Here is a 13,411-nt window from a genome sequence, read left to right on the forward strand (position 1 = left end):
TCTGAACTAAGTTATCCCCTAAATGGCTGTGATATTGCTATTAAGCTTTTTTTTTTATTTAAGGAATTGAGACAGATATATAAAAGAAGAAAATCAGTACTTACTTTTTGTGACAACACCTTCTAAGCGAATGATATTTGGGTGGTCAAACTGACCCATGATACTTGCTTCTCTTAAAAAATCTCTTCTTTGCCGATCCATGTGGCCACCTTTCAAAGTTTTGATGGCAACTGGGATCTCTCTTTTCCCTGGTGTTTTCAAACGCCCACTACAGACTTCTCCAAATTCACCTTAAAATATGAACAAAAGTAGTTAGTTGTTTAAACAGAATACTTATATTCCAGAAAAATTGAATTGTCACAAAGTACCATCTTTTTGTTTTTTAAGATGATGACTCTCAAGTGTGCCATTTTTACATAGAGATCTCTTCCTTAAAAATTAAACTTGTAATGACAATATGTCTGATCAGCATCATTGGTAATGAATAATGAAATGCATTTTCATATACTGTACCACAGGAACTTCCATTGATAGATATCCCTGATCTGCTGAGAAATTATGACAGGCAGAATGGGTGATGCTAATGCAATTCTATAGAAAAGCAATCACTCCATAACATTTCCTGTTCCTGTTCTCAATACTGATATATGGGCCAAATTCCTGCTCTTTTCAGGGAATCCATCAGGCATATGTAGTTGATTTGATTGCACAGGCATATGTCTGGGCTTCACTGCCATTAGAAATCAATGCTAGGGTCAACTGGTATATGAACATATTGAAAAGACCACACTATAATTATAGTTAATTATAATTAACTATAATTACTTATTATAGTTGAGTTCACACAGGTTAAATTACATGTCACATGGTTTGAATACAAATACAGTAAGATTATCTACAGTTCAGCAATGGCTCCAATGGATAGATTAAAAAACAGCCAAATATTTATCATGACTTTACTACATATATATCCAGTGCTAGAGTGCTGTGGATTTCAAAGAAGTATAAGAGCTGGTCTTTGTTCTTTGTAGCTTATAGTCTAGAAGGAGAATTTAGATGAAACACTGAAACACTTAGAAACCTAAGAACCAATCCATGCAAATGTTGTATTATTTAAGTAAGAACAATGGGAGCTGCAAGACTTCCTGGAGGAGGTGGAAACTTTTGCTGGACCTTGAATGATGGTTAGGATTCAGATATTCAAGAAAACTAGCAACATTCCAGACAGGAGTATATGGAGTGAGGGAAGTGAAGACAAAGTTTCAACGGTCAGAAACAGTAAAGAGAATGACATGGACGTAGGGCAGTAAGGAGACAAGGTTGACTAGAGGGGTTATGGAGGGAAGGACGATCAGAGACTTCTCAGTGCAATGCAGTAAATTCAATAAAGCTTGAGATTTCATATTTAATTTTTCTATGGTCAATTCCCTGCATTTACTTAAAAGCATGATGCTTGATCCCCAATTTATTCATCTATAAGTGAATATAATAATGAAACCTTCTGTAATTCTATAATGTTCCTTCCCCATAAGGATACTGGGAAGATCAAAAGTGATAATGCATATAAAAGTGCTTACAAACTGTAAAGTACTATTTATGTGCTTTAAGTTATATAAATCTTTAGAAAGGTGAAAGAAATAAAAATTAAAATATCTTCAGTTGGTTTATTAGCTAGCAGTTCTGGCCAGTAGCTCGATGCTATGTAAGTTTAAGTGTAGAGGATCAAATTAAATTTTTGCAGCACCACAGATTATCCATATTTTCTTTGAACCAATTCATTACAGTCAACTAAATGTTGACTATTCATGAATATTAATTATATTTCGGTATAGATGTTAAGATATTTTTCTAAATGAAAAAAACTAGAAAGGAAATAAGCCAAAACTTTGCTTCCTAAATTATGTGTAAACATGTCCATTAGAAATAAAAAGCAGGACGAGGGGAAGACGGCGGAAGAGTAAGATGCGGAGATCACCTTCCTCCCCACAGATACACCAGAAATACATCTACACGTGGAACAACTCCTACAGAACACCTACTGAACGCTGGCAGAAGACCTCAGACCTCCCAAAAGGCAAGAAACTCCCCACGTACCTGGGTAGGGCAAAAGAAAAAAAGAAAAAACAGAGAAAAAGAATAGGGACAGGACCTGCACCAGTGGGAGGGAGCTGTGAAGGAGGAAAGGTTTCCACACACTAGGAAGCCCCTTCGTGGGCGGAGACTGCGGGTGGCGGAGTGGGGGAGCTTCGGGGCCCCGGAGAGCGCAGCAACAGGGGTGCGGAGGGCAAAGCAGGGAGATTCCCGCACAGAGGATCGCTGCCGACTGGCACTCACCAGCCCGAGAGGCTTGTCTGCTCACCCTCCGGGGTGGGCGGGAGCTGGGAGCTGAGGCTCGGGCTTCCGTCGGGGCACAGGGAGAGGACTGGCGGCATGAACACAGCCTGAAGGGGTTAGTCCACCACGGCTAGCCGGGAGGGAGTCCGGGAAAAGGTCTGGAGCTGCCGAAGAGGCAAGAGACTTTTTCTTCCCTCTTTGTTTCCTGGTGCACGAGGAGAGGGGATTAAGAGCACTGCTTAAAGTAGCTCCAGAGACGGGCACGAGCCGCGGCTAAAAGCGTGGACCCCAGAGACGGGCAGGAGAAGCTAAGGCTGCTGCTGCCGCCACAAAGAAGCCTGTGTGTGAGCACAGGTCACTCTCCTCACCTTCCTTCCGGGTAGCCTGTGCAGCCCGCCACTGCCAGGGTCCCGGGATCCAGGGACAACTTCCCCAGGAGAACGCACGGCGCACCTCAGGCTGGTGCAACGTCACGCCGGCCTCTGCCACTGCAGGCTCGCCCCACACTCCGTGCCCCTCCCTCCTGCCGGCCTGAGTGAGCCAGAGACCCCGAGTCAGCGGCTCCTTTAACCCCGTCCTATATGAGCGAAAACAGACGGCCTACGGCGACCTACACGCAAAGGCGGGGCCAAATCCAAAACTGAGCCGCTGGGAGCTGTGAGAACAAAGAAGAGGAAGGGAACTCTCTCCCAGCAGCCTCAGAAGCAGCAGATTAAAGCTCCACAATCAACTTGATGTACCCTGCATCTGTGGAATACATGAATAGACGACGAATCATCCCAAATTGAGAAGGTGGACTTTGAGAGCAAGATTTATGATTTTTTCCCCTTTTCATCTTTTTGTGAGTGTGTATGTGTATGCTTCTGTATGAGATTTTGTCTGTATAGCTTTGCTTCCACCATTTGTCCTAAGGTTCTATCCGTCCTTTTTTTTTTTTTAATTTTTTTCTTAGTTATTTTTTGATTTAATAACTTTATTATATTTTATTTTATTTTACTTTATCTTCTTTCTTTCTTTCTTTTTTCCTTCCTTTCCTCCTTCCTTCCTTGCTCCCACCATCGCTCCCTCACTCCCTCCCTCCTTTCTTTCTTTCCTTCTTTCCTTCTTTTCTTCTTTCTTTCTTTGTTCCTTCCTTCCTTCCTTTCTTTCTTTTTTTCTTTCTTCCTACTTCTACTAAATCTTTCTCTCTACTTTTTCTCCCTTTTATTTTGAGCCATGTGGATGAAAGGCTCTTGGTGCTGCAGCCAGGAGTCAGTGCTGTGCCTCTGAGGTGGGAGAGCCAACTTCAGGACACTGGTCCACAAGAGACCTCCCAGCTCCACATAATATCAAACGGCGAAAATCTCCAGGAGATCTCCATCTCAACGCCACCACCCAGTTTCACTCAACAACCAGCAAGCTACAGTGCTGGACACCCTATGCCAAACAACTAGCAAAACAGGAATACAAGCCACCCATTAGCAGAGAGGCTGCCTAAAATCATAATAAGTCCACAGACACCCCAAAACACACCATCAGACGTGGACCTGCCAACCAGAAAGACAAGAACCAGCCTCATCCACCAGAACACAGGCACTAGTCCCCTCCACCAGGAAGCCTACACAACTCACTGAACCAACCTTAGCCACTGGGGACAGACACCAAAAACAACGGGAACTACGAACCTGCAGCCTGCAAAAAGAGGACTCCAAACACAGTAAGATAAGCAAAATGAGAAGACAGAAAAACACACCGCAGATGAAGGAGCAAGATAAAAACCCACCAGACCTAACAAATGAAGAGGAAATAGGCAGTCTACCTGAAAAAGGATTCAGAATAATGATAGTAAAGATGATCCAAAATCTTGGAAATAGAATAGACAAAATGTAAGAAACGTTTAACAATGACCTAGAAGAACTAAAGAGCAAACAAACAGAGATGAACGACACAATAAATGAAATTAAAAATTCTCTAGATGGGATCAATAGAATAACTGAGGCAGAAGAACGGATAAGTGACCTGGAAGATAAAATAGTGGAAATAACTACTGCAGAGCAGAATAAAGAAAAAAGAATGAAAAGAACTGAGGACAGTCTCAGAGACCTCTGGGACAACATTAAACGCACCAACATTCGAATTATAGGGGTTCCAGAAGAAGAGAAAAAGAAAGGGACTGAGAAAATATTTGAAGATATTATAGTTGAAAACTTCCCTAATATAGGAAAGAAAATAGTTAATCAAGTCCAGGAAGCACAGAGAGTCCCATACAGGATAAATCCAAGGAGAAATATGCCAAGACACATATTAGTCAAATGTCAAAAATTAAATACAAAGAAAGCATATTAAAAGCAGCAATGGAAAAACAACAAATAACACACAAGGGAATCCCCATAAGGTTAACAGCTGATCTTTCAGCAGAAACTTTGCAAGCCAGAAGGGAGTGGCAGGACATATTTAAAGTGGTGAAGGAGGAAAACCTGAAACCAAGATTACTCTACCCAGCAAGGATCTCATTCAGATTTGATGGAGAAATTAAAATGTTTACAGACAAGCAAAAGCTGAGAGAGTTCAGCACCACCGAACCAGCTTTACAACAAATGCTAAAGGAACTTCTCTAGGCAAGTAACAAAAGAGAAGGAAAAGACCTACAATAACAAACCCAAAACAATTTAGAAAATGGGAACAGGAACACACATATCGATAATAACCTTAAATGTAAATGGACTAAATGCTCCCACCAAAAGACACAGATTGGCTGAATGGATACAAAAATAAGACCCATATATATGCTGTCTACAAGAGACCCACTTCAGACCTAGAGACACATACAGACTGAAAGTAAGGGGATGGAAAAAGATATTCCATGCAAATGGAAACCAAAAGAAAACTGGAGTAGCAATTCTCATATCAGACAAAATAGACTTTAAAATAAAGACTATTAGAAGAGACAAAGAAGGACACTACATAATAATCAAGGGATCGATCCAAAAAGAAGATATAATAATTGTAAATATTTATGCACACAACATAGGAGCACCTCAATACATAAGGCAAATACCAACAGCCATAAAAGGGGAAATCAACAGTAACACATTCATAGTAGGGGACGTTAACACCACACTTTCACCCATGGACAGATCATCCAAAGTGAAATAAATAAGGAAACACAAGCTTTAAATGATACATTAAACAAGATGGACTTAATTGATATTTATAGGACACTCCATCCAAAAACAACAGAATACACATTTTTCTCAAGTGCTCATGGAACATTCTCCAGGATAGATCATATCTTGGGTCACAAATCAAGCCTTGGTAAATTTAAGAAAATTGAAATTGTATCAAGTATCTATTCCAACCACAATGCTATGAGACTAGATATCAATTACATGAAAAGATCTGTAAAAAACACAAACACATGGAGGCTAAACAATACACTACTCAATAACGAAGTGATCACTGAAGAAATCAAATAGGAAATCAAAAAATACCTAGACACAAATGACAATGGAGACACAACGACCCAAAACCTATGGGATGCAGCAAAAGCAGTTCTAAGGGGAAGTTTATAGCAATACAAGCCCTCCTTTAGAAACAGGAAAATTCTCAAATAAACAACCTAAACTTGCACCTAAAGCATCTAGAAAAGAAGAACAAAAGAACCCCAAAGTTAGCAGAAAGAAAGAAATCATAAAGAACAGATCAGAAATAAATGAAAAAGAAATGAAGGAAATGATAGCAAAGATCAATAAAACTAAAATCTGGTTCTTTGAGAAGATAAACAAAATTGACAAACCATTAGCCAGACTCATCAAGAAAAAAGGGAGAAGGCTCAAATCAATAGAATTATAAATGAAAAAGGAGAAGTAACAACTGACACTGCAGAAATACAAAAGATCATGAGAGATTACTACAGGCAACTCTATGCCAATAAAATGGACAACCTGGAAGAAATGGACAAATTCTTAGAAATGCACAACCTGCCAGGACTGAATCAGGAAGAAATAGAAAATATGAACAGACCAATCACAAGCACTGAAATTGAAACTGTGATTAAAAATCTTCCAACAAGCAAAAGCCCAGGACCAGATGGCTTCACAGGCGAATTCTATCAAACATTTAGAGAAGAGCTAACACCTATCCTTCTCAAACTCTTCCAAAATATAGCAGAGGGAGGAACACTCCCAAATTCATTCTACGAGGCCACCATCACCCTGATACCAAAACCAGACAAGGATGTCACAAAGAAAGAAAACTACAGGCCAATATCACTGATGAACATAGATGCAAAAATCCTCAACAAAATACTAGCAAACAGAATCCAACAGCACATTAAAAGGGTCATACACCATGATCAAGTGGCGTTTATTCCAGGAATGCAAGGATTCTTCAATATACGCAAATCTATCAATGTGATAAACCATATTAACAAATTGAAGGAGAAAAAACATATGATCATCTCAATAGATGCAGAGAAAGCTTTTGACAAAATTCAACACCCATTTATGATAAAAACCCTCCAGAAAGTAGGCATAGAGGGAACTTTCCTCAAAATAATCAAGGCCATATATGACAAACCCACAGCTAACATCATCCTCAATGGTGAAAAACTGAAAGCCTTTCCACTAAGATCAGGAACAAGACAAGGTCACCCACTCTCACCACTCTTATTCAACATAGTTTTGGAAGTTTTAGCCACAGCAATCAGACAGGAAAAGGAAATAAAAGGAATCCAAATCGGAAAAGAAGAAGTAAAGCTGTTACTGTTTGCAAATGACATGATACTATACATAGAGAATCCTAAAGATGCTACCAGAAAACTACTAGAGCTAATCAATGAACTTGGTAAAGTTGCAGGATACAAAATTAATGCACAGAAATCTCTCACATTCCTATACACTAATGGTGAAAAATCTGAAAGTGAAATCAAGAAAACACTCCCATTTACCATAGCAACAAAAAGAATAAAATATCTAGGAATAAACCTACCTAAGGAGACGAAAGACCTGTATGCATAAAATTATAAGACACTGATGAAAGAAATTAAAGATGATACAAATAGATGGAGAGATATACCATGTTCTTGGATTGGAAGAATCAACATTGTGAAAATGACTCTACTACCCAAAGCAATCTACAGATTCAATGCAATCCCTATCAAACTACCACTGGCATTTTTCACAGAACTCTAACAACAAATTTCACAATTTGTATGGAAACACAAAAGACCCCGAATAGCCAAAGCAATCTTGAGAACAAAAAACGGAGCTGGAAGAATCAGGCTCCCTGACTTCAGACTATACTACAAAGCTACAATAATCAAGACAGTAGGGTACTGGCACAAAAACAGAAAGATAGATCAATGGAACAGGATAGACAGCCCAGAGATAAACCCACGCACGTATGGTCACCTTATCTTTGATAAAGGAGGCAGGAATGTACAGTGGAGAAAGCACAGCCTCTTCAATAAGTGGTGCTGGGAAACTGGTCCGCTACATGTAAAAGTATGAGATTAGGTCACTCCCTAACACCATACACAAAAATAAGCTCAAAATGGATTAAAGACCTAAATGTAAGGCCAGAAACTATCAAACTCTTAGAGGAAAACATAGGCAGAACACTCTATGACATAAATCACAGCAAGATCCTTTTTGACCCACCTCCTAGAGAAATGGAAATAAAAACAAAAATAAACAAATGGGACCTAATGAAACTTCAAAGCTTTTGCACAGCAAAGGAAACCATAAACAAGACCAAAAGACAACCCTCAGAATGGGAGAAAATATTTGCAAATGAAGCAACTGACAAAGGATTAATTTCCAAAATTTACAAGCAGCTCATGCAGCTCAATGACAAAAAAATAAGCAACGCAATTCAAAAATGGGCAGAAGACCTAAATAGACATTTCTCCAAAGAAGATATACCAAACACATGAAAGAATGCTCAACATCATTAATCATTAGAGAAATGCAAATCAAAACTATAATGAGATATCATCTCACACCAGTCAGAATGGCCATCATCAAAAAATCTAGAAACAATAAATGCTGGAGAGGGTGTGGAGAAAAGGGAACACTCTTGCACTGCTGGTGGGAATGTGAATTGGTACAGGCACTATGGAGAACAGTATGGAGGTTCCTTAAAAAACTCCAAATAGAACTACCATATGACCCAGCAATCCCACTACTGGGCATATACCCTGAGAAAACCATAATTCAAAAAGAGTCATGTACCAAAATGTTCATTGCAGCTCTATTTACAATAGCCCGGAGATGGAAACAACCTAAGTGTCTATCATCGCATGAATGGATAAAGAAGATGTGGCACATATATACAATGGAATATTACTCAGCCATAAAAAGAAATGAAATTGAGCTCTTTGTAATGAGTTGGATAGACCTAGAGTCTGTCATACGGAGTGAAGTAAGTCAGAAAGAGAAAGACAAATGCTGAATGCTAACACATATATATGGAATTTAAGGGAAAAAAATGTCACGAAGAACCTAGGGATAAGACAGGAATAAAGACACAGACCTACTAGAGAACAGACTTGAGGATATGGGGAGGGGGAAGGGTGACCTGTGAGAAAGCGAGAGAGAGGCCTGGACATATATACACTACCAAACGTAAGGTAGATAGCTAGTGGGAAGCAGCCACATAGCACAGGGAGATCAGCTCGGTGCTTTGTGACCGCCTGGAGGGATGGAATAGGGAGGGTGGGGGGGAGGGAGACGCAAGAGGGAAGAGATATGGGAACATATGTATATGTATAACTGATTTACTTTATTATAAAGCAGAAACTAACACACCATTGTAAAGCAACTATGCCCCAATAAAGATGTTAAAAAAAAATTTAACCAACATGCTTGTAGCAAATTGGGGAGCAATTTATTCAAGGAAAACAAATTAATTTCTGTACGAACAATGAGATCTGTTTTGCTTTAACTCGTCCTTGATCTTTGCTCTCCATGCCAGTGGTAGCCTTGAAAAACAGCCCACATCCCTGGTACCAGAAGGATCAGCATGGACTGGGAGGGCCTTCAAAGCCTCATTCCCAAAGAAATGTCATTGTTTTACATGTCTGGTGGTCCCCTGGAAGACCTCACTTGAAAGGCTTGCCTTTGACCTGACTGAGAGCTGTCTAGTAAGAAAAGCTTTTCCTCACGGGTCATTTCTGGAAAACATTTTCAGGCAAATATTCTAACATGGCAGTTGCATGAGGCAATGGATAACAGTTGGGGGCAAAAAACAGCCCAACTGAAAAGTTTAAAAAGAAAAGCTGAGGAATGAGATGTCCACAAAGACTTTGAAATGTTCCAATGTATTCCTGGGAAACTGGAAGACCACAAGACATATTCCTGGAAATCTAGGAAAATAACTGTTAGCATTAGTAAATGAGTTCAGCAAGGTTGTAGGATATAAGATCAATATTATTTCTACACACCAGCAGTGAGTAATCCAAAAATGAAATTAAGAAAACAATTCCATGTGTAACAGCATCAAAAGAAATAAATACTTAGGGAAAAATTTAACCAAGTGCAAGATTTACGCTGAAAAGTATAAAACTGTTGAAAGAAATTGAAGATCTAAATAAATATAAAGACATGCTGGATTCATGGACTGGAAGATAATCTTATTAAAATGTCACTACTTCCCAAATCGACTTATGGTTCCATTGCAATTCCTATGAAAATCCCAGCTGCCTTCTTTCCAGAGTTTGCCAAGCTAATTCTAAAACTCATATGGCAATCAAGGAAACAGAATAACCAAAACCATGTCGGTAAAGAACAAAGAGGACTCACACATCCTGGTTTCAAAACTCAGTTCAAAGGTACTGCAATCACAGTGTGGTACTGGAATAAGAACAGACATGTAAATCAATGGAACAGAATTGACAGTATAGAAATAAACCCTCATATGTATGGTCGATTGATTTTCAGCAAGCGTGCCAAAACAATTCAATGTGGAAAAAACAGTCTTTTCAAATGATGCTGGGACAACTGTACATCCACACACAAAATAATGAAGCTGGACTCCTACACTTCACACCATATATGAAAATTAATTCCAAATGGTACAAATATCCAAATGTAAGAAGTAACGCTATAAAACTCTTAGAAGAAAACACAGGAGTAAATCTTTATGACCTTGCATTAGACAACAGTTTCATAGATACGATACCAGAAGCACAAACAACCAAAAGAAAAATAGATGAATGGGATTTTATAAAAATTAAAATTTGTGCTTCAAAGGACACTATCAAGAAAGTGAAAAAACATGTAGAATGGGAGAAAATACTACAAGTGGGAAGAATAAGATGCAGTTGGCAGAAGAAAAGTATAGTAGTTGCCAGGTATGACAATCTCAAAATTTTGAACTATTACAAATAAAACAGCCACTCTAAATCACGGCAAAGGGCAGACTCATGTTATGTTTGTTTTTAGGGTTTATGCCTTTCTAAATCTGAGAAGCTGCCAGGATTCTAGTACATAGCAAAAAGTGATGACAACACCCTGAAGTATGTAAGTTTTTGTGTGTACATAGCTATCTAAAGGAAACCAATGCTAGTTGACTGGGGGAGCATTAGGGCAGCTCTGTGACCGCAGCTCAATTTGCCTTCATAGTGTGGCCACACCTCCCTCATTGATATTCTCAACAATGGGGTAAATAATTCAATAGGGATAAGGCTTTGATTTTCCTCTTATTCTCTCCTAGTGCTTATGTTCTTGTTACAATATTGATGTACCACAGATAAGCCAGCATGTGAATGTGCTCTGTTTGGTTAAGTTATATAGCCTTTATACATTGTAGAGTCCTTCAGTTTCTAAAATCATGGAGCTTGTATTGTTAGAACCAATGAAGTGACCAAAAGAATTTTTAAAAATAAGCCATCAGTCTGGACCTGCATAGGTGAATGAAGGAGAAACACTTTAAAGTCAGAAAAAAAAGTATACTTAGCATTTAGGATTATCAACCACTGCTGGTTTTCCATAATATATTTCATTCCTGATTTTATCTGAAAGAGATGTGATTACTACCACCATTCAAAAAGTGGTACTTTATTAATTAATAAGCTCTTGGCTCATCTTTGAGGTAGATTTCGGATTTAAAATAGACTACCACACTGCTAATTACTTCATCTGATGTTTGTCGATAACACAGAGGCTTCATTCAAGAAACCTACTGACTTATAATTACCTGAAACCCGGTGATGAATCAAGGTTTTGTGGGGCCTGAACCTCATCTACTTTGGGAAATCCTATCTAATAAAAACATGCAAAGTTATAAATACAAAAATCGCTAGGACCCCTCTCAAGACCTTGGAAGGGACCTCTGCAAGTGAGGAGCCCTGAAGACTAAGCTTCATTGAATTCATGATAAATCCACCTCAGCTGGGGCCCTTTTCCAAACTTTTTTAATGCAGGCAACTTATAAACACCCCAGTAATATGTCATTATAGGTAGTAAAATGACTTAACTCGAGGGTGGCATCTTCCCTTGGTGGCTTGCCTTCGGAAAGAGATGCAATCAAGTTTTTATCTCACCATGGCAAATGTTTCCTGAAGCAAATTAGCTTTGTCTATTAGAAAGACTTATCCCCAAACAAAGACTTACTATACTGTGACAATCTTTTGAAAGTAACTGTGAATGTTTTAGGAGTACAGTACTAATTTATTTCCAACACCAGATAGTTCTGATTCTTTCACTACCTTTTTCTGTCATTTAAGAGGAACACAAATTCAAAAGGAACAAGTTGGTGCCTCTTCCATTACAAATCTTTTCTAACCTACCACCCATTTTCTACTTCATCACCCCCCTCCCTCACCTTGTTACCCTGCTGCATAGATGCTAGAAGGCTCTCATATATGTTTTCCCATCAACATCCATCTTTCTCCTTCCAGTATGAAAGCTTATTGGGGACAAAGTCCTTGCCCTATGTGTCTTTGTATCCCCAGCACTTAATACAGTGCTGACACACAGTGGGCATGGCACTCAGTGAATGTTTTTGAATGAATTCATTAATTTTTAAACTGTGATTGATTGATTTCCACAATGTATTTTCCTGTGTTGCCTACATAACTATAGTGAAACTCTGATTCTTATAAGGAACTCTTGGTGTTATAGGATGTTTAGGAAAGGTGGTGAGTTTAAAAAAAATAAAAATAAAAAGCAGTCTGGCAAGTTTTATATATACATACATACATATATATATATGTATATATATAGTTAAAAAAATAAACAAACAAGCAAACAAAAAATGCTGACTAGAATGTGGTCCCTAAGTTCAGTGTGTGTGATATTGGGGTTTTAGAAATCTTACATAATTTGACATCAAAACAAGAATAGTTTTTTTTTTAACTTAATGATGCTTTCAACTTATTGGAAGTTAAATGTTCTTATGTTCACAGGAGAAAGAAGCCATAGTTTTCCAGTTTTGTTTGTTTGTTTGTTTGTTTGTTTTGCGATACGCGGGCCTCTCACTGTTGTGGCCTCTCCCGTTGTGGAGCACAGGCTCCAGACGCGCAGGCTCAGCGGCCATGGCTCACGGGCCCAGTCGCTCCACGGCATGTGGGATCTTCCCGGACCGGGGCACGAACCCGTGTCCCTTGCATTGGCAGGCGGACTCTCAACCACTGCACCACCAGGGAAGCCCCAGTTTTCCAGTTTTGTTTGTAATGTTTTTAATTTTTTAAAGATTTTCTCTTAGACATAAAAAATTGTCAAATGATAGAAATTTTCAACATTTTTCTATTGAGGCTGTGAACCTTGAGAGTAAAGGTATATGTATGTGTTTAAATTAATGTCCGATATATCCAGGTCTACTAAGATACTTGAAATTCCTTTTCAGATCACTCTGGTTTGCTTTAATGAATATCTAGAACAAAACAAATATTGTTTCTTCTTTTATTTTGCCTTAATAAATCTGTTAGTACATATAAAGATTCAGCAATATTTTAAAACCTCTCACCTGCCATGAGCCCAGATTGCAAGTGATTTTCTGTTAACCTTTCGTAGTAATTCAAATAAACTTTTGAATATAGTGAAATGAATAGCAAACTCTGTTGGTATTTTATCAAGACAGGCAGAGTGGCAATTTA

General features: G+C 38.7%; 1 protein-coding gene across 4 annotated transcripts in view; it reads right to left on the reverse strand.

Moving 5' to 3' along the window:
- Positions 1–13,411, reverse strand: part of EPHA6 (EPH receptor A6) — an 877,027-nt gene that overhangs the window by 238,195 nt on the left and 625,421 nt on the right. For all 4 annotated transcript variants that reach the window (XM_067739161.1, XM_067739159.1, XM_067739160.1 and 1 more), the window contains one exon: positions 105–290. In XM_067739161.1, the coding sequence (XP_067595262.1) occupies positions 105–290 (186 nt within the window). The remainder of the gene's footprint in view (positions 1–104; positions 291–13,411) is intronic.

This window comes from Pseudorca crassidens, chromosome 5 (assembly GCF_039906515.1).
Source record: "Pseudorca crassidens isolate mPseCra1 chromosome 5, mPseCra1.hap1, whole genome shotgun sequence".
NCBI classification, from domain to species: Eukaryota; Metazoa; Chordata; class Mammalia; order Artiodactyla; family Delphinidae; genus Pseudorca; species Pseudorca crassidens.